The 21,444-nt window shown below is 37.4% G+C and overlaps 1 protein-coding gene and 1 long non-coding RNA gene across 2 annotated transcripts in view; both read left to right on the top strand.

The window, feature by feature from the left end:
- AGPAT5 (1-acylglycerol-3-phosphate O-acyltransferase 5) overlaps positions 1 to 21,444 on the top strand; it is a 55,592-nt gene that overhangs the window by 15,840 nt on the left and 18,308 nt on the right. The window contains exons 4-5 of the mRNA XM_085217914.1: positions 5,062 to 5,151; positions 13,355 to 13,445. Coding sequence (XP_085074040.1) covers positions 5,062 to 5,151; positions 13,355 to 13,445 — 181 coding nt within the window. The remainder of the gene's footprint in view (positions 1 to 5,061; positions 5,152 to 13,354; positions 13,446 to 21,444) is intronic.
- On the top strand, positions 13,452 to 21,080 carry LOC146545078 (uncharacterized). Its single transcript, XR_014881567.1, has 2 exons — positions 13,452 to 16,093; positions 19,859 to 21,080. It is a non-coding gene; the product is annotated as an uncharacterized LOC146545078 (long non-coding RNA).

Genomic DNA, 21,444 nt, shown 5'->3' with positions numbered 1-21,444 from the left:
TGTGGGCAGCATTAGTAGCTACAGATATCGCTGTAGAATCTGTTAGTAGCTGTTTCAAAATATTCTAATACTTTGTTCTTTTAACTATGCAGTTGTTTACTTAGCAGTAAGTGAAAACAGACTTTTTTTGGGTGTTTTTTTTGGTTGGTTGTTTTGTTGTTATGCTGCAAACTGGGAGTAAATTCACATTTGTAGTGAGCTATTTGTTTTTCAACTGTTTGGTTTTAACACAATGTAAAAGGAGATCTTAATATAGCTAATGTTGGTGACTGAGAAACTGTTTTGTAGCTGAGAATTTGCTGTATCAAATAATCTTGTTGTACATCTGTTGCAGTTTTCGTGGAAATAAATAGAAGGCCTTAATTGCAGAGTGACCAACTTAGTAGTTTGTAAAGAAAAATGTGAAGAATAGGCGACTTACCTCTCCCTGTTACTGAGGAATGTATTGTTGATAGTGTTTGACATTTTTAGTTTAAATTCAAAATAGAACAATTTTCCCGTGTAAACTGTATATCAAATATGAAATGCCCAACGTTGGTGTTGTATGCTTGACCAGAGCCAATCTTGTTGCAGGCTTCTGTGCAAATTGGAAGCTTTGCTCTCTTTGATTTTGGCAGCGTGTTCCTGTCTGTGTCTCAGCACCCTCACTCTTGCATCCTTAAGTTGAGCATACAGCCACTGGTGGGAAGAGGAAAGGAGACGGAACAGCCCTTTGCTGGCATCAATTACAGCTGTTATTGATTGACTCATATTTTGCCTCCAATTTGGGTTGGGTTTAGAGGCTGTTGGAGAGGGGAGGCTCAGATCCATGAACTGCCTAATTCAGTGTGCTGTGAAGTAGGAAGTGCCTTAAGCAGTGTCCTTTCCCAGTAATCAGATGTTGCTTTCATTTGGTGTAGGTGCCTACAGAGGTTCATAGTCTTGGATCGTGTCACCAAAAATGCCCATCTCTAGGGAGCGAACTATCTCACTTTTATTTTAGAGCACGGATACTGTTGAGGTTCCTGCTTTCTGTTCAGTGTGTAAGAAGTTCAAGTGTTCCCCAAGGTATCTGTAGATCAGGTTCAATCAATGTTGTGTTCAGCCTGAAAATTGAATGTCTTTGTTGTTCTCTGGATGAGTGCCCTAGGCAGTGTGTGAGCTGTAAAGCTAGGCTGAAGCATGCATGCTTGCTACCCTTTCTTCCAAAATGGTACTGTTTAGAAAAAATATGCTGCAGAAAAAAATAAAACCACTTGTGATTTATTTCAAAGGTTGCTCTCCCAGTCCCCTAGATAAATACAAAACATCACACCCTGTTGCCACATCCACCACCTCACTGTATTCACATCTACTGTTTGATCTCTATCAGCACTCAGCAAGTGTCGGAGCATGTCAGTGGGTGCCATTGTTTCCACATGGAGGAACTCAGTGACACACCTTTGCTTCATACGCACTTCCATGTCAGACACCATTTTGTCAGACTGCCCCTCTGCTGCCATCTGTCACTCGGAAACAAAGTGTAATGGAGTATTGGTGGAAAGGTTCAGCCTCTGCTGCTGTGCCACCAACATCTGCCTCTGACATCATGGGCCAACAGATTGAGATAGAAGGCATTACTTTCTGAGTAGCCCTTGTTCTTGTCCCCACCGAGACTTCAGATCTCTGCATTTTGATTCCACTAAAGAGACGGTGACCAGTCTGATACGTGCTGTTTCTGTTTGCCTATAGTCATTATATTGGTGATGATTTAAGTCTGATTAATTAAATTACAGACAGGATATCTATTCCATCTGCTTTCACTAGGTGTCCAAATTTTTTTTTTTCCAAAATTTTGGAAAATGACTATTGCTTTGTGGAATATCCGGTGCTCAGTTTCCTGTCTGCTATACTGACTGTTAAAAGAAGGTTCCTGTGGAAATTAATCCATACGCGAGCTACACTTTAATTAAAAAATAAGTAAACCTGTTCAACATGTTATTCCTCAAAACATACAACTACTATGAGATGTAGTGATGGATATATTTTTATCTATATAGATAGATAGTTAAAAATATATATAAATGTAATTCATTGACATAAATGGAAGGCTGCTTACTGACAATGGTGATGCATGTGTTTAGGTTACGGATACGGGATGCAGCAGGACTGCAGCACACGCTAATAGGTATTTTTATTGTTTTTATCACACCAAACAGTGCAAAAACATAAAACACTTCCTGCCCTTCCTGTTGATGTTCTGTCAGTGATGTCACTTACACTCCACTAAAAGTTTCCAGAGCCGTGTAATTACGACATGCTCGCAGAATTCATATTCCCTGCCTCAGGTAAACATCCTGTTTGGAAATAAACGTGGTCTGGATGTCCAGGAGAGCGAAATTCAGGCACAAAGGAAGTATATTTGTAAACATAATCCATTGTTGACCTAGAGAGGGGCTTTTAAAGTACAGCGGAAAAAAATTAAAAACTTTAAAAACAATACTTCCAGAAACATGTTTTGAAAAGCATTCATATATTTGATCTCTTACTGAAAAGGAAATGCAATACAAATTGGGGAATTTGAGCTGTATACAGTCGCATAACTGACATTCTTCTTTGAAGGCAGATATCTCATAGCAACAAAAAGAAAGGAACTACTTAATTAACCTGTTATGTTCCGAGTTCGATTTATTAGGTAGTGAGATTTCATAAAACTAACTTTATTATTTTTGGATGGATGTAAAATTTGTTTTGCCCTATCTCTCCTCCAAAACGCAGCTAGCTCCTATTCATCTTATGCCACCTGGTGAAGCTGGGACATAACTTTGATAAATATTTTTGATCTCTGAAAGTTTGCTTGACTCTGACAGAGGAAGTAGGTTCTTTCTGTTGTTCAGCATCAGCTCACGTACACTTCTGGTTGTTTCTGTATTTTAGCCAATTATTTAGCTAGTGTGACATGTTGCCTCTTTGGCTTTTATCTCTGCGCTGTAGGGAAAGCGACGCTTTTCTAGTTGGGTTATGTGCAATGAGGAGTGACCTTACAGTGGGTTATTTGTCTGTTCATACGTCCAGTGTCTGTATACTTGCATGTACATGGGAAGTACAAGTCTATTTCTGAGAAGGAAAGTAGTCTGAGGTGGGGACACTGGGTTTGTCATTGGCGTTGTGGTGTCCCTAAGAAACTGTGCAGCAGTAACTTGGTTTCTGCATGTTCACCGATCTTAAAATAAGGAGAAGGGGGTTCAGCTGGTTAGTGATTTGCTAAGTAAGGGAAGACTTTGATGAATGAGAGATGACTGTTGTCAGTGCTAGAGATAGCTGAGAGCTGAGTTCACTCAGAGTGGTGACTTGCAGATTATATGGAAGTCTTGTACAGTAGATGCTTCATTTCTCATACCACACTGAGTTTGCCCTTCATCAGAGCAGTTGTCATGCTGTCACTTTCTAAAATAAGACTTCTGTTTCCCTTTACTAGTGTCAGATATTCAAAAACAGCCTTACGTGTGAAGTGTGGAGATGGCACATGGCTGTGTTTGCTGCACAGCTGATGGAAGGTTTTTCTGTTCCCCTGTAATCTGTCCTATACTGGTAAATTGCTCATGTGCTGGGGCTGCTGTTGTGCACCATCCTGCTTAAGCCCAGGCTTGGCAGACTGGGCATTCTGTTCCCTCTGTAGTTTTGAGCCCCTGCCAACCAGAGCCACACAATAAAGCATTGCAGCTGACTGCTGCACCATGGAGGGAGGCACAGACATTAATACAGACTATCTAATATTGGAGTTAATGCACCATTGACTTTTTCCTTTTCACTGCAGCTTTTGGAGGGCAATATGTCTCATCAAATATCATCAGCTGAGCAGTTGCACAGCCATCTCTCCACACCATGAGGAGCAAAGAGCTTCACATAGCTTTCTCTTCTGGCTATCTCCTCCTAACCCTCCATCTTTAGTCCTGCCTATTCTGCACCAATTAGATGATAGCTCACCCTGACACCTTCACCCACCACAACACTGTAGTTTCTACAACATACTGTATCTTCTCCTGAAATATTTGATTGAGGTTCAGCTCTTTTATCACCTTTCAATTAGTGGTATATAAAATCACAAATAAACAGAAAATATCTGACAAATCCTAGTGCCAACAGTCAGGGCAGGCAGAGAAGGGGATGACCGAGTTAGGGAATGAGGTAGAGAATCCCTTAAGAAGATAGCATTTAAAAACGAAATTGTTATTTGAAAGATTTTTTTTGTTGATTTTTTTTTTTTTTTAATTAATTACATCAGTTGTTAATTTTGAAGCATGTTTGTTTACAGTGTGATGTGGCTAGGCTGTATGTAAAGCAAAGTTATGGAAGAGGGGGATATGATGAGAAAGATTTAATTTCTTTATAAAAGTTGTGTGTGTTTGTGTGCTTTTGTCATCATCCTTTTACTGAAGTTTTTGTGATAAACTGTGTGGAACAAGTTATAAAATGAATCTTTTCCAGGAAATGGTCTAACTTCTTGTAGTGGTTGTAAGTTATAATACTTTCATAGAATCTTTTCCCTTATTCTGTTTTTATCTTGGTATTTAACTTCTTTATTAAAGGTTCAGTTCTTTAGTAAAGTACATGAAGACATTTTCATGACCCATGGTAGTTACTTGAGTGCTAATTTTTGGATGTATAAGTATAATACATGTAACTCCAATATTTGTATTAGTCACTGAGTAAGAGGAGGCACATAACATTGAATTAGTTAGCTTACAGCTACTTGTGAGTGAATTCTGTTGTGTGATTTTCCATGATCTACAAGTTAAGGTGCTTGTCTGTGGTCGACTCCATTGCAGTCTTCCAATCAATTATTTAGCACCTCTAAACAAGGCACTTCAAGCATCTTACAATATTCTTTGTAGATCTGATCTTTATATAAACAGATTCTGTGAACTTACTTGAAACTGTATTTGCATGCAAGTGCTTTCATCCTAGCAGAAGTTGTCTTGTGGGCAATTTACAGCATGAGTCATAAGGGTGAATGTTACTGTCATCTTCTTTGCTCTTTTATCAAATATTTCACATTAAGCTATTTAAATATTTAATCCTTTTCATTTCTTTCTCTGCTAGCATGGAGGAGTCTATGTAAAAAGAAGTGCCAAATTCAATGAAAAAGAAATGAGAGGGAAGTTGCGGGCCCAGATGAAAGCTGAGACTCCGGTAAGATTATACCTTGTTTTCCCCTCCTCTCATCATTTCATTGACCTTTTTAGTGTCAAAGCCTCACTGGAGAAATGAGCTCATGCTTCATATCCCCCACCTACAAGAGAACAGTCATGGATTTGTTTTTTTTTTCTGAATTTCTACAGTTATTTTTTCTGATTAGAGTCAGCTCCCTAGTGAAACTGCTGGAAATTAGACTAGTCCTTTTATGAATGATATGAACTTTTGGATTCTGTCTGTAGAGGGCAGGGAGGATTTAGATGAGTATTAGAACACTTACTAAGTGCTGATGTAACTTCTTTGGCAGCCATATCCAATGTTCCCCATGTTTCAAAAGGTAGCACTTTGACTACTGCATTGTTCCTTGTCAGAAATTGGTATTTTTGTAGACTACCAGTTGTTTATCCTTCTGAAAGTCAAGAAGTATCAAGAAGTATTCTTCCAAATCTTAATTAGTCATCCCCGTGATCAATCCACTGTTGGTGACTTTGACATCTTAGAACTGAGTAATTTTGTCTGCTGCACTTGCAGGAGAAAAAAAGCAATCAAAATTGACAAAAACAGTTTGTGATAATTTTCTATTTGAAGAATGATTGCTAGTGCCAAGTGACTTTTCTCATGACTCCCATTATGGTTTGTGGCTTGGTGGTTAGAATCAGTGTGTTTCGTTTCCATTACTTGCTGTGCATTAAAATGTTTCTTGCCTTTTTGGCTAGACTTATGAAAACCAACTCAGGCAGTCTTGATATAGAACAGTTACACTTTCATTTTATATAAAATGATGTGATTAGGACTTTCCACTCGAAATACTAAACCTCTTAAAGCTAAAGCTTGGGTAAAAGGAACATATTGATTGTTGTGACCTTTATACTCCTTTTTTCTGGACATACTGTATTTGTGTGTGGATGTGTCTGTGTTGAAAAAGTAAACTGTTTTACACTTACTGACTGCTTTAAATGAGTAAAGCATCCCTGTTGAAGATAAATAGTTTGAGTGCTGTCCTAGCATGAATGTTGTTTTTTTTCTTGTTTAATTAAGTAAATATATTTCCCATTTTGAGAAGATAAGTTACAGTGGTCAGACATATATTACCACAGCTTAGTTTTTGGCTGACATGAAAAGACGACATTTCAGCAGAATTCCACATGTTCCACATGCTCCTCTGAAGGGGAGCAACTCTTTCCAGCACACCAGCAAACAATGTGTATCTTTCGTAGCACAGTGTAAAGCAGACAAATAAACTTTTTGTCTTTCTCTAAGGATCTTTCCGTAAAGATGCTGTAATTCTGTACTGGAGCATTTTGTGTTGATAAGGTCCAAATTCTTGTTTCAGTCATGTACACAAAATGCTTTCTTTATTAGATTATACCTTTGTTAGTTAATAAATACTTTGTGTTTGTAAGTGTCTTAAAAGTTTTTGCTAGTGGAAAATAGAAATTTAGGATAGAAAGTAGCTGAAACATATCTATATTTTAGCATTACTGTAAAGGTGAATGTAGTACTTGCTATTCATTGCATCTTCATGAAACACTCTTTAAGAGTGTGTGATTTCTTTGATTAGTATGTTTGTTCTTCCTGTTAGCATGCCTCAGTGTATCATCTGGGACTATGTTAGCTCAGGAATCTCTTCCTGAGAATGCATTTTCTGTTCTGGAGTTCATTGGCAGTTGTTTAACTGGTATGAAGCATAGGCATATTTAGACCTGTCTATCTAATAATGTCTGTAGAGAAAAGATGGCTGGATTCAACAGCAGTAAATTGTGCTCGCATTGCCCAGGAGAGTTCTGAGATGTTGAAAACATTGCATTACATTGTTATTTTCTGTATGTAAGTGGCAAAGATTCCGCTTTCTGTAAAACTTGCAGCGTAATTGGATAAACAAAGACAAACAAAGATCTGTGAAATGTATTTGAAGTCATCCCCCTAAGCAAAGCACTGGCTCATTTTGCTTTCGTTGGTCTGGGTGGAATCTCCTGGCAGGGTGTTTTCCCACAAAGACCCACTGATTTCTTGCTCAGCTTCTAATTGAGTCTGGTTTTCTGGCTTTGCTCTGCATTCACTAAAATACAGGGGGTTGTTGTAATAATAACGGTTTGGTTGTGATAAGCCTTGATTTGAACTCTACATTAAATCACTCTGCTTTATAGAAGTATTTGGATTTTTTATTTTTTAATGCAGTCTTAGGAATGCATGTCTAGAAACTCACCTAATTCTGCATGTCTTTTGGAAACCCACAAGTAGCATTCGGTGATGCTCCAGTGCTATACATTGAGTCCCGAGTAATGCATTAGTTGAAGTGTAAAGGGAGATTGAAGCATAAAGCTTCTCTTTAAAGCTGCTTCCACTATGGGTTCTGCTTTTTGTGGTGCGTGATATTTACATGTGCTTAATAAATAAAGTAAGTCCAGAAGGCTTTTTTTCCTGGAATCTTCTTTCTTTCTACTCTTTGATTGTGGTTTGGACTGAAAAACTAGCCTGTCTCAGCTGCTGCTTAGTAAATTTGGGACCACTTGGTATGTTTGATTTTTGGTGAAATTTGGCTCTCTAGAAGTTCCTTGGAGTTGGAAATAAGGCACAAAAACTGGATGTGCTTACCAAGCAGTTGTTGCCATTGTCCTCCTATCATGCAGGGTAGCAGTACAGTAGAGAATAATGTTTAACCACTGTAAAAATGTGTACTGTTTTAAATCACTTTCAGTCAAGCCATATAAAAAGGGACTCTTACATTTTACAAAACTGACATTGTCAAAAGCCTGTTTACTGAGACAAATGATTGCATATGCTGGGGTAAAAACAGACCACTGAGCTGTCATATGAGGGAAGACTGAACTTTCTATAATCCTCTTTATCTGAGAATTTAGATGTAGATGCTGTAAATGCTCTTTAACCTGCAATTACTACTGAGAGAAGACGTGATAACCTGTGTCCTTAGTGCATTATTCATGAAGAAACTTTTTGGCTCTGACTTAGTGTGGTATTCACGTCAACTGTAATGCTTTTAAAATGAAGACATTTTAATCAGTAAAACAAGTATGCCCTGAACTCGTCAGCACAAGAACAAATTGCTGCAGGCTTCATGTGAAAATAATGAGTGTACTACTATAAATTTCTGTTAAAACTTATCCACTGGATGCTGCAGTTCAGGGTAGGCTTTTGCTCTGCTTAGTGGAGCCGCTGTGACTGCCTGGTTGTTGTAGGCATGATGTGGTGGGGTTTTTTTCCTTTAATGCAGCGCTGGAGAAAATCTTGCCTCTCAGCCACTAAGGGAAGAATTATTGCCAATAGAGAGAGATGGAAGGGAATCCGTGTTAAGGGTCACTTGATTATTTACAGTTTCTCTCCACATAAAGTTTAAACAAAAGAATCCAAATGATTAATGTTCAGTCTGTCCGGAGACATCTCTGTTCCTATTAAGAAACCTAAGACGTGTAGGAATATGGTCCCAGCCTCCTGCTCTAGTTAGAGTGGCAAACTCTTCTGTTATTTTACTGCCTCCTTTCACTTGGTTTCTTCTAGATTTTTCCATAATGAAAAGTAAATTAGAGGCAGAAAGCAAGCAGAAAATTAAGGCAGCCTCTTGGCCTCTCACATTCAAGTAGGCTTGGGCTAGCAATCCAGCGTGGCTGATCTCATGTTGAGGCAGGGGGCTGCATAGCACTATTTCCTTGTGTAGGACTCTACCTGGCTTCAGCATCCCCTTCTGTCCTGTTGCTCCACCGTGTTCCATCTTGCTTCCCAAAAGCAGTGGAGCTTTAGCTTGGATGTACACTAAGCTCTGATGGTAGCCTAAAGCGCTGCTCCTCTTCTATTTTCATAGTAGAGATCTTCAACTGCTGAATTTTCTTATTTCTTCCTTGAAACTATTTTACATCTCAATTCATCACGTAACTAATATAACAATACACATTATTGGACCTTTCACTGGGAAAGCTCACTCAAAACTGTGGCTTTGTTTGCAGGACATAAAATCTGGCTGACTGCTAACAAATGGCAGCATTAATACCTTGTGAGAGAGACTATAGCACGGTTTGAAGAGCTCGTTTGTGTTGATGTTGTTTTCAGATAAGTAGTAACAAGATAAAAGCATTTCTCAGTGCAATAATCTATCCAGCAAGTACTTTATATACTATATGTAATAGTATACGTACTATACTCAGTCTGCTTGTGTATAAAGAAGAGTTGACTCTACTGAACAGCAAATTTCAGTTTGAAAGTGTGACTTGTGTTTCTGTCTGTCATGCCTGGAGAGAAAGAAATCTGCCTTGTGAGATGCTGCATCTGGTTGCCCAGAGGAGGTAGATACCCCATCCCTGAAGGTGTTTAAGTCCAGTCTGGATGAGGCCCTGGGCAATCTGATCTAGTACTTGATCTAGTGGCTGGTAACCCTTCCTGTGGCGGAGGGGTTGGAACATATGATCCTTGAGGTCCCTTCCACCCCAAGCAATTCTATGATTCTGTGATTTAGCCAACACAGCCAGTATTTAGCTAGTTACTGTGTCTTGTTTTTGTCATTCATATGACAGCAGTATAAGTCTTTATCATCTGAACCAGTGCCAACCAAACAGCAGGAGCCTGAGGACAGATACGTTAATTCAGCTGTTATAAGGCTTAATGTTAATTATTTTGTCATATACTTTGTATTTTGTAAATCCTTGGCAATTTCTTTACAAATCCTGGATGTCTTTGCTTGCTTTCCTTATATTGATTTTTGTATTTTGTTCAAATTATGCCAGATATGCTTTCTCATACCGTATCTTTCTCAGTTATTGATCTGGGTGTTAATGTTTCTCATTTGGTTCATCAGAAGCATATCTTTCACGCTGTAGTCTAAATCGATTCAGATGTGAATCCATCTAGTTGCCAGGATGCAATAATGAAAATAATAAAATTAAGGAAGTTCATGATTTAATATGATTTTGAAGTTTGTAAAATTGAATTGTTTTCTCATGTCATGCTCCTGGGAACAACACCATAAATGCAGGATATCTTCAGTCAGTAGTATCACTTTCTTGTTGCCATATGTTCTTCTGCAGAGTGGCAGCTGCTGTCTGTAGGGACACCCTTCAAATCCTTGTGTATGGACAAGTTTTCTCTTTAGCACCTCCTCTCCCTGTACGCTTACAGGGCTGCCTTTGTTCAGTGTTCTGGGGACTTGTCTTGCTTCATGCCCCCTTCCCCTGCTCCAGCTACACTGAGTCCTTTTCTGACACTGTTCTGTCTCGAGGACTTCCTCAGCTGCTTCCTTCTGTCTATAAGCACTACTGTGCCCCCCTCTGTGCCATTGCTAGCAATCTTTAACAACACTGAGAATATTAACAGTGTTGCTGTGCACATCAAAGCAGTTGTCATCACCCATACCTTTAATTTGTAGAATAAGGGACAAATTTATGGACTTCACACTGGGAACTCCTCAGGTAACCTATGCCTCTTCTGGTTTCCTGACTTGAACCAAAGTCAGTAAAATTCTACTAGCTGAATCCTAATCCACTCTTCGAAACTTGAATTGATCAGAGATAGCATCCTGACATTTGTCTGTTATACAGAAAGAGTTATGAAGAGTGTGACTTCCCTCAGAACAGAGGGATCTATTTAGCTTATGTTAAAATTAGTTTGTCAAAGAACGGGGGTCTGTGGTAATGCAAAGGTTTTTTTTGTCTCTTTTAAAGAAGGTAGCTTTTACGTAGCTAATGGCTCTAAGTGAAACATCTTGTAACAAAAAAAAAAAAAAAAAAGGCCTTAGCTGCATCTAGTGTTTCTAGGCAATTAAAATGCTCCTACAATTCAGCAGTTCTTAATCCAAGTTCAGGGTAGCTTATTTAGTTATTAAAATCTTAGAGATTTGTAGTTCTTATAATCTCTGGATATAGTGCTTAAGGTTTTAACTTCTGCTGTCCATGTTGGGAGAAGAGTAGAGCCAGTGGTGTGAGTAGCTTCGGTAGTCTGGGTGCACTAGCAGAGTGTCACGAGCAACACTGTCCGTGAATATAATAGGGCATCTGTTTGCATTCCTGAATTTTACTCAGGTAAAGCAGTCCTAATGGCTTGCATGTGAGGTTTATATATGCTGAATTCCAAGCATAAATCACTTCTTTGTATTGTTAGTATGCTTTTAATTCAGAGGTTTCAGATTCTGATCAGACACTTGTTCAGCTGCTTGTGTTTTAAAGGCTTAGAAGAGTAATTAAAATATAATTTCTCCCCTGCTTTGTATTACACATCTAGCACTGGGATAAGTAGATTCTGTGCTCTGTTGTGTAATCAGATTTGCTGCTTTGAAGGCTGTTAGTGGTGCTGTGTGTTTTTAAGTGCTGATCTCGATACCAGAGAAGGTTTTCCTCTCCTGCACACTTCACTTCCACATTATAACCATTATACTACACTTGGGAGCTGAGCAGTCAAGCTGTAATGAGGGAGGAAGTATCTTCATCTTGACATGCTATTTTAAGGATCCAAATTACATGGTTTGAATATAAGTGTCTTTATGAAAAGAGAAATGCATCTTAGCTTGAATATTATGCCCTTTCCAGCTAATTCTGGAAAGTTCTCATTTGCCAGCTAAATATTTTCAACATGCATGCATACATCACTTGAGGAAGGTGCAAATTTTAACTGATCTGAGAATTCCTGTGTTCATCTCTGTGGTTATGCTGCTGTCAAGTTAGGATAAAATGTACACTCCGTGCCTCTGAAACCCATTTTTCATTTAGTTGGTGCTGCTTTTTGTGTTTGTTTTTTTTTTTTTTTCCCCCCATAATATGTGTATACATCCTGGCTTTCTACTGATGTTTGAAAATTCTTGGACTTTACCAGTCTCTGCAGTCTGTCAGTTCTACTTCTCTGCAAACATGCTGTTGTGAGTACAGCCCTTCCTCTAGCTCCATTCAACTCCATTCAGAAAGTCTTGCAGCTCATCTCTTTATCATGCTCTGCTGACACTGGTTTTGCCATTTTAATTATTTTTATTTTTTTCTCCTCTGCTAGATTCATAGTTACATACTACATTTTCCTCTTTCTTGATCTTGTACTGGCCTCTCCAGTTGGCTCATTTTCTAGATTTCTTTCCTTCTCTGCATTTTAGTACATTTCCACCTTCCTCTCTGCAGTAATTCTGGAGAGTTCACTTGCTAGGTCCTTTCTTACTGCATTCATTCTTTTCTTTTACTGTTCTGCCATCACCAAGTGCAAAATACCAACACACTGATATTTTGTGGGCCAGAAGCACATTATAGTCCTTATCGCTTTTGAGCTTTTATTTTACCGTGCATCATTTTGTGATGCATTCTCCCACATGTCAAGGTCTTCATGTACTCTAGTAATCTTTCTTGCACTGTTTTATAAATCCGTTATCTCATTTCTTGAGACTCATTTCTGCAAAAATAACAAAGAAACTAAATAGACTAGGCAGAGTAGGCATGATTTTGCTATGCGTATGTTATTTTATGTTCAGTTCCATCATAGTTACTGTTGGTGGCAGTAGCCTTTTCTTCTGTAGATGAATATGAAATTTTCGCAATTAAGTGTTGTTTTCTTCTACTTTTATATGTAGGAGATGAAGCAGGGCAGGGGAGTGTGTTAGAAAATCACTGTTGTGTTTCAAAAGCAAATTGAAAATTCATCAAATTATGCTAAGCTATCACTTTAAGTTCATAATATATTTGATAACTCATACATGAGTGAGATCCATAAAGGCACATATCAGAGCCATCATAATTTCAATTAACAGTATTCCTAATTATGAATTTAGATAGTATAAAGAAGGGTTAGATGCAAGATCTCTATTAAAGCAAAACACTTCTTATTTAGATCCATTGTGACGTGCCAAAGGACAGATGTTATATTTCAAGTTGAATATTACTTTGGTACTTCTGAATATCTCTTCTTACTCCGCTTAGAAAAACAATACTGTTATTGATGTCAGCTGTTCCTGATTTCCTTGCTTTTGTTAATGCATGTTATCTTCCTTCCTAAATCACCTGGACACCTGTGGTGTACATTCTAAGAAAATTATTTTGAAGTCCAAACAATGAGCTAAGAAATTTTTAGCTCAAATATTCTGATTTTTACTTTCTATACCTAGGGTAATAGATGGTGTGAGCTAAATGCAGTGTGGACTTGTCAAGTGCTGGTAATTTCTATAAAAGGAATCAGCTTGAATTCTTTATAAGAACTTTTTGTTTTGCTTTGCTTTTTCATCCCACAGATGTATTTAGTGATTTTTCCAGAGGGGACTCGTTACAATCCAGAGATACCGAAAGTCATTGCAGACAGTCAATCATTTGCTGAAAAAGAAGGTAAGCAGAAAGATCTTGATATCATTCTTTTATTATGGGCTTAACATATATTATATAAAACGTTACATAAAATGAAGATGACCTCACTTTAACTGGACTGTTAAGTCTGCTTGCTTGATACTTAAGAGTTAGACTCAAAAAAAAAGCCAGTGTTTCTCTTATGAGAGTAACACGAGTATACTTTCTGTACAGACGTTTCATGCATTTTAGATTATGAAGGAATATTCATTTGCAAGAAAGTTCTCTCTAGCTTTTATTTATATGTATTTACGAACAATCCTTTTCTTACTCTTGAAGGACATAGGAATAAGCTACATTGGACCAAGTCACCAATTTGTCAAACTTGACGTTATAATTCCATTTACGGTTGTTATTGACATAAAGAATATTTGGCACAGGGAATGTTGCACCCTAAAGTCTTCCATCTCTTTCTCTTGAATTACTGTTAACACTACCATTTCTTTTGGGTTTGTTCCTCTTTCACCTTCCGATCTTACTCCTCCTTGGTTGAAATTTATCCTGCAGTTACCTCAGTGAGCACTGGCATCTTCTCCATAACCACAAATAGAATTATTTCATCTTTGGAATGTCTTGCAAAGGCTCCCAGGCCTTTTTTATTTTTCTCACAGCAGATGCACAATACACATAAACTTTTAACTCCAACAGTTCCATCAACATGTTTCCTGGTTTTGTTTTTTCCTGTTGACGAAAAGTGAAATAATTCATTCTGAAGGTAAACTAAGGTCTGGTAAATTCATTTCTGTGACATGCTGAAATGAATTCAGAAGTCTGTGAATGAGCCTGTTGATATCATCAAGCTATTAAGCATTGTTAGTTCTTGTCCAAAAGGATATATGCTTTTCTTCTCATCCTTGGGAAGAATGGAATTTGTTTGCGCGTATGGGCAAGAGAGCTGAAGTCATAACATATTTATTCGTCACTTCAGCTTCCTGTCGGAAATGAAAGTCAAATGTTTCAATTAGTTGGCAGTTCTTTGAGAGCTCAGAAGGGGTGTTGGATATGAGGTGTTTCTTTCCTCTCTTCTCCTTTTTCAGAGAAGAGAAAGGGCTCTCATTGTCATTAATTTAATAAACCTCTGAATTATATATCTACAGTTTGAAAAACAGTAAATATAATAATAGTAACCTGTTTTGTGCTTTCAGAACACCTGTTTGTTTCTTCTAGTGCTTGTCTCTAGGCTCGGTCTGCTTTTATTTTGTAAGGGTTACTCCTTTTAAAAACACTAAATACGTGTACTTACTAAACAGGAAGCACCTTCTAGTTTAGCATAGAACCCTCTTGATCTACTTTTCCCTGTTGCTGAATTCTTTTGTTGTTATTGTTCACAAAAATTTAGACTCTTCTCAATTTTTTTTATACGGAGAGGGTGGGAACTGTCCCTGCAATTCAATGGGAAGATTGATACTCACTTGAAGTAGAGCATCCCTGGCCAGGATGGCCAGCCTGCCTGACTCTAAAAGCCGCATACCAAAATATCCTTATGGCTGGGAGCCACAAGACACAGACCACGTATGTTGGGGACCTCCAAGGACAAGGAACTCTGAGTGACTGCCAGCAGGAGATGACAACTACTCCCCAGAGCCCTGCCATGAAGTAGAGCCAGCCATGGCTTGTAGCTTCTTCTTGGCAGCCCCATTGCCACCAAGGTCCTAGCTGCTGGCTGCAAGCAGGGACTCCAGCACAAGAGCTGCAGCTGAACACCTCCCCGGTCATGTATTTTGCTATGGTTTTTAGAAAGTCACAGTGTCCAGTAACTATTCCAGTCAGAGAATGAGGGCATACTTTAACTTAAATTTTGTTCTTCAGTCATCATGGAGAAATAAAATGTCTGATGATTTTACCTGGTCTTTGATGCAGAGCTTGGTGCTTCAGTGTTGGTTTTACTGACATGCAGGGGAATTTTTGTTGTTTTGCAAAGTACGTCTTGAAATGTGAGTAAGCTTTTTAACATTTTTTCCTACACTTTTGCACAGCTTGAGTATTGAGGAAATAATGCAAGTGTAGTATAGAAAAAGTGGTTTAATTTGCAAGAATTAAACTTTGACTTGGTGTTATTTTCTCTGACAGATGGAACCAGAGATATTGTACCAAAGATAACACAGCTATTCCTAGAGCACAAACATAACTTATGTTTATTATCATGCTGTCTGAAATACTGTTTTTGACATAACTGTGTGTATATGTTTTATTAGTTTTTCAGAGAGGAAGTATGAAAAGATTTTGTGGACTTGGTGTTTATTTTTATTTTCCATGGGCTGGATTCTCTTCTAGAGAAGATTTATTGGATTAAGCAGAATTATTGGGTTGAACTTAATTACCTGGTCTTAATATGACCTATTGAGTTGCATCTCATAACTTGATATTCTTCTAAAGAAAGTATAAGTAATGGACACAGTCACTGTCTCTTATAGTTGGCCAGAGACCAGTTAAAATATGCATAAAACCCAAACCCAGAAACAAATGCAGAGGTTCACATCCCAAAAGCTTTTTTTCAGATTGCTGGCAGCAACTATTATGTCTTTATCATTGATACGAATATTTAAATAAATCTTATCTGTCTAGGAATAGGATGAAAGGATATCAAACAGCAAAAGAATTTAAAGGTGATTGAGGCCCCCCCTTGAAAGGTAACTTTTTAAAAATACTGACTGTACTCTATATTACACCTTATTCTGTCATTAGACTTGGATTCTGTACAAAATACCAATTTTTTTTTTCCACTGCAGTTGTTTTCATTGAGATGCAAAAAGTTGCTTACTTCCAGGGATCCTAGTTGTGTGGTGATGAAATGAGAATGTTGTCATCTAAGGGCAATGTGGCTACCCTCAAAAACTGAAGATTATTTATTCTGCACATTTTACAAGTGCCAGACAATTCCAATCCAATCAGATTTTTACTCATTGTGATGCAGGCAGCATTTTAAACTAAAAATATATTAATTTGATTATACTGCGGAAGGAAAAATGTGCTGACTGAATTTTGAAAGCAAAAGTTACCTCTTAAAACTAAGTAGTTTGGGATTGGTGTAGAAGCTATTTGGGGAAAAAAACTCCACAGAATTTAAATTGTTCTAGTATTTAACTTTGTGCTTCCGAACTGTAGCAATTGATGGAGTTTCACAGTCAGGAAAAACATAAGCAATGTTGCCAGAATTTCAGGTGAAAACATCTGTCAGGTTTTCACATTTCTGTCAAATAAATGATGCCCCCCACTTCCAAGCCATTAGCATCAATGCCATCCATGCAGGTGGATTTGAACATCAGGAGAGGATAGCAAGGATCATCACGAGAAGTGAGTGATCACGTGAGATGCTTCCAGCAATTGCTATCAGGATGCTCTTTTTCTTTTCCCCCCTGTATTTCAGCGTGGATGGTTACTCATGTGTTTCCAGTAGGACACCTTCTAAGAGTCCTAAGGAAATATATGCACTTACTGAAGATCTAAGCATTTGAAGGCGAGATTTATCTCTTTTCCTGGGGTTTTTGCCTTCCAACTTCCACTATATAGTATATAGTCAGTAATCTTAAAATTTGCTTTAGTTTTTCCACTGTGATGGAATGATTGCCATCTTCAAAATCTGGTGTGGTCATTCTGTTGATATAAAGTCTCTGATCAACTGTTCTAGGCATCTTAAAAATGCTTTTGTTCTCCCGTGCTAGTCAATTGGCTTGAGTTTTTGAGTCTAGGAAATTATAATGTGTAGATAACAGTCTTATTTTCATAGGGATGTAACTCAAATCTTGTAATGTTAGAAGTGGTATTTTTTATTGTATGTATTTGTTTTGAACTGTGAATTTTTTAAAGCATATTATGATACTGGATTACAGAACAGACTTTCAGTAGAACCCACTAAATACTGGACTTCTTTTGTTTTGTACCAACTTCTGGCATAAAATATGTTTCATTTATATGTTTCCACAATATATGTTTATGGATTTTTAATAATTTTCTATGAGTTAGGCCTCTGTAATGTTCTGAACAACCCCAGATTTCTTAGGCTTAGTAGAATATGAATTTTATCCAAATATAAGGAATGACAAGAATGATAAGAAAAATGTTTTACAAAGTTATTGAATTAAATTTAAAATGGCAAAGATCCCCATTCCTACGTAGATTACCTATTGGTTTGGTTTTTTTTCCAAAGAGATGGGAAAGAATTGCTTTTCGCTTCCCATTACCAATAACTGAATGTTATTCTAAATCGTTGTTCCAAATGGATGTTTCTTAATTACCACAGTCTCCTTTGTCTCAGTGTTTTCAGTGTACACTTAAATTCACTGAGGCAGTGTAGTGAAGCAGTAGATGACTTGGCAGACTTTGCATAGAAAAATTATAACTATGGCTTTTAAGAATCTTACTATTTAAGAACAAGCAAATGACTTTATATCTTACATGTCATTTTTTTTTTTAAACTCCTCTTACCTGTTGTTCTTTTTTAAATATTTTTATTTTCAATGAGGATGTTTTTTTTGATGCCTCTTTCACACTTCTCAGTGACCATGGAGACTTATGGCCAGTTACAGTGCTGTCTACTGGTTAGGTAGCAAACTGCCTGAGAATATTGGAATTATGGCTGAAACTTGCTGCTGTGCACCTAACTTTTCACTGTGGGGATGGGAAGATACAGTGTATTATAACTGTTTTTTATATGAGCACATTTCTTCTACAACTCCTTGGCAGAATTTCATAAAATCTGTTACATGAGAGAGTGTGTAGGAAGTCGGAGATACTTGCAAGCTGGGAGAGGAAAGCTCCATCATGAACGTTGAGCAGTCCCACCATATGTAATTTTGTATGTCTCTCTAGATATTGGTTTCAGAACCAAACCTTCAACTACTGAGGGTGTTCTAGTAGGCTGGGATGAACATTGTGTTAGGTGTGTTCATAGGACACTGAAGAGCTGCATATTTAATCAGATATTACTGCTGCAGGAACATGTACACACACACATGGAAAAAGAGGAAAGGAAGATCTAGTTGGTATTAAACTTAACTCATTGTTTTATTTCCCTCATTTTCAATTTCTGTTTTAGCATCAATTAACATAGTTTTATAGGAGAAGGAAAAACTAGTCAGACTAATTTGACATCCACTTTAATGAGAGTATAACTTTTGTTGATCAAATGTGCTACTGCTCATGTAATACACAGGTTTTCATCATTTAGAATAGGGTTGTTGTTTTTTTTTTTTAATTGGTTTTGTTTCAGAATAAAGTGTGTGCACATGTCTGAAGTAAAATTATGACTAATGCAGGATGAAAAGGTTGGTAGGTGGCCTGCCTGCACTGGAAGCTCTGTGAGCTTTTGGCTCAGATTAAAGGAAAAGCAAGGGAGATCTTCTCTGTAGAAATCATTGGAAGTAACCTCAGAGATCATCTAATTCCAATCCCCTGCCATGTGTAGGATTGCCACCCACCAGATCAGGCTGTCCAGGGCCCCATCCAACTTGGCCTTGAACACCTCCAGGGATGGGGCGGCATGTTTGAGTGCCTCACCGCCCTCTGAGTGAAGAATTTCTTAGTAACATCTGACCTAAATTTCCCGTTCCTTTAGTTTAAAATAATTCCGCCTTGTCCTGTCACTATCAGGCTGTGTAAAAATGTCTGTCCTCCCCCCTGCTTGTAAGCTCCCTTCAAGCACTGGAAGGTCACAATGAAGTCTCTCCCATTCTCAACTTTTATATCTAACTTCATCCTGAGAAATTAGATAAACAGTGCCTTTGGGTTTCTTTGTCACTCTGTTTCTTTTCTGTTTCCATGAAAATAAATAAATAAATTCTGGAGATGGTAAGTGTTTCCTAACTAAAACTTTTGTTTCTTTCAGAGTGTCTGCAACAAAATTTTGCATCTTGTATAATCTAGTTAACAGTTGCTGGTTGAGGTACCATTACTCAACCTATTTATTCAGATTTTCATACAATTATAATGATTTCAGAAGCCCTTGATATGGTTTTCTTGTATGCCTGCATCAAGACATTACATTTTTTTTTGTATTTTATGCTTGTTAATCATTTAAATATCAGCTAACATAAAAGAGCAAAGCTGTAGCATTTTAAGGTAGAGTATTACATTATTAGACATCTAGTTTGTTTTCTTTGGCATTTAAAATGAAATCTCATGACCTTGAATACTTTGACAGAGAGTTCTAGCTTAGTATTGCACAACATTAAAAACAATTTAAGCACAATGTATTTTGTGAATTGGATGAAGGCAACTTGCCAAGGTAACTATACTATAACTACTTGGGTTTAAATTCTGTTATGTTGATTTTAGCTAAGATCATCAAGTAATTGCAAGATTCTTTAACAGGATGTGTTGAACTCCTATTGCTGATGCTTGTTTATCATGCACTGGAGCTATATTGAATAACAGACTGTGGCCTTTATTGTTCTTAGATTAATACTCATTTTGAATCTGAACCTTCAAGAGCTTGCAGATAGCACATGGCATAAGAGTCTACAGTTCTACAGTTGGACTTCTCAGATTGTCACTGACCATCTTCACCACCAAAAATGTGCGTGAACTAATTAAAAAAAAAAAAAAGCTTAAGAAAAAAAAAAGAAAAAAACTGATTAGTCTTAGGTATGTGTATTATTTTGTCTAGAGGATTGAGTTCTTGTTGAAGCCTGATTTCTCCTTTCCTTCCCTACAGTACTAGTTTGGGTAACGGGAAGATGAAATAGAAAGGGAAGGAATGACAGTGCTTTTAGGGCAAAATTAGTGTGTTAGAGAATTTGTATCAACAAGAGTTATTTTGAGTGCAGTGTCCACACTAATACCGTTGCTGTCGCAACACTAGAATATTCAGTGCTTCATTTACTGAGTAAACATTTAGAAACATAACATAATTAGCTGTTTGATGTAACAGTTCACAAGCTAAAAAAACATTGCCACCATATTATCCTTCAAAATATTTACCCAATCTGTATAATGTTTTGCATCGACAGTTATCGCTACTGCCGGTAAGGCTTAGAACAATGACTTCAGAAAGAGTGCTAGTAAATAACCTTTTATCTCCTTGTTTGATCAAAGAGGCTCTTAGCAAACATTAAGAAATCAAGATAATGATTTATGCTGAAATTTTCAATATATGTAAATCTTAGAGAAGTTTAGATGCTATACTGTTTGGTAGATATGTGCATAATTTTAGATCAGAGTATGTTTTACCCAACAGAAGATGGACAGAAGTTCAGTACAAAATCAGGATTACATTATCTTTTGTGTTGATTTTTCCAAGTGGAAATCTACCTAAAGCATTACCACAATATTTTGGCTTAGAAAAAAATCTCTTCTTCTAATGTCAGGAGTGAATACCACTGATGGGAGGTGCAATTTAAAAAAAAAAAAAAAAAAAAAAAAAAAAAAATTGAAAAGTAAACTTGTGATAAGGCTAGAAAGCAATAATCACAATCATATTCTGATATTTGTTTGAGAAAAATACACATCATGCAAAACAGTGACTTTTTTTTTTCATAAAATTCAGGCCTGTTTGTAGAAGCATTTTCAATTGAGTGTAGAAGAGCTGTGTTCAGATCACAAAAAGATTTGCTGTATTTTTCATTCTGCAATTCATTGTATATTAAAACTTCGGAAATAGAATAAAGTTTGTACTTTCAAGCCCAACGTGGTTGTGTGTTCTTCAGTATGCTTTTGGTGGAAGTAGTAAGCTGAAACAAACACTGATATGAAATGCTGTTATTAGGACCTGCAGGCTCTTGTTAAATTTGACCTTCTTATGTCCGTGATGTACCAGTCTCTACATCTTAGCCTGGACGGTTAAAAGTAGCTGCAGATTTCTTTGACTATGGTTTTGTTAATGCTAAGCCATTCTAATAGCTTGTTGGCAGGGATACTGGGAAGATTAGTCTGTGCTGTCGACTGTGCTGTTTTCCCTCTCCACTGCTTAGTTTCTGCTGGGACAGAGCCTTGATTTGGCTGGTGGGAGGGAAGTGCCAGAGCAATACAGTCAGTAACAGGTGCA

Source organism: Meleagris gallopavo, chromosome 2 (genome assembly GCF_905368555.1).
Source record: "Meleagris gallopavo chromosome 2, MGAL_WU_HG_1.1, whole genome shotgun sequence".
NCBI classification, from domain to species: Eukaryota; Metazoa; Chordata; class Aves; order Galliformes; family Phasianidae; genus Meleagris; species Meleagris gallopavo.
Note: the sequence above shows the minus strand (reverse complement) of the source record. Positions and strands in the feature narration are given on the sequence as shown.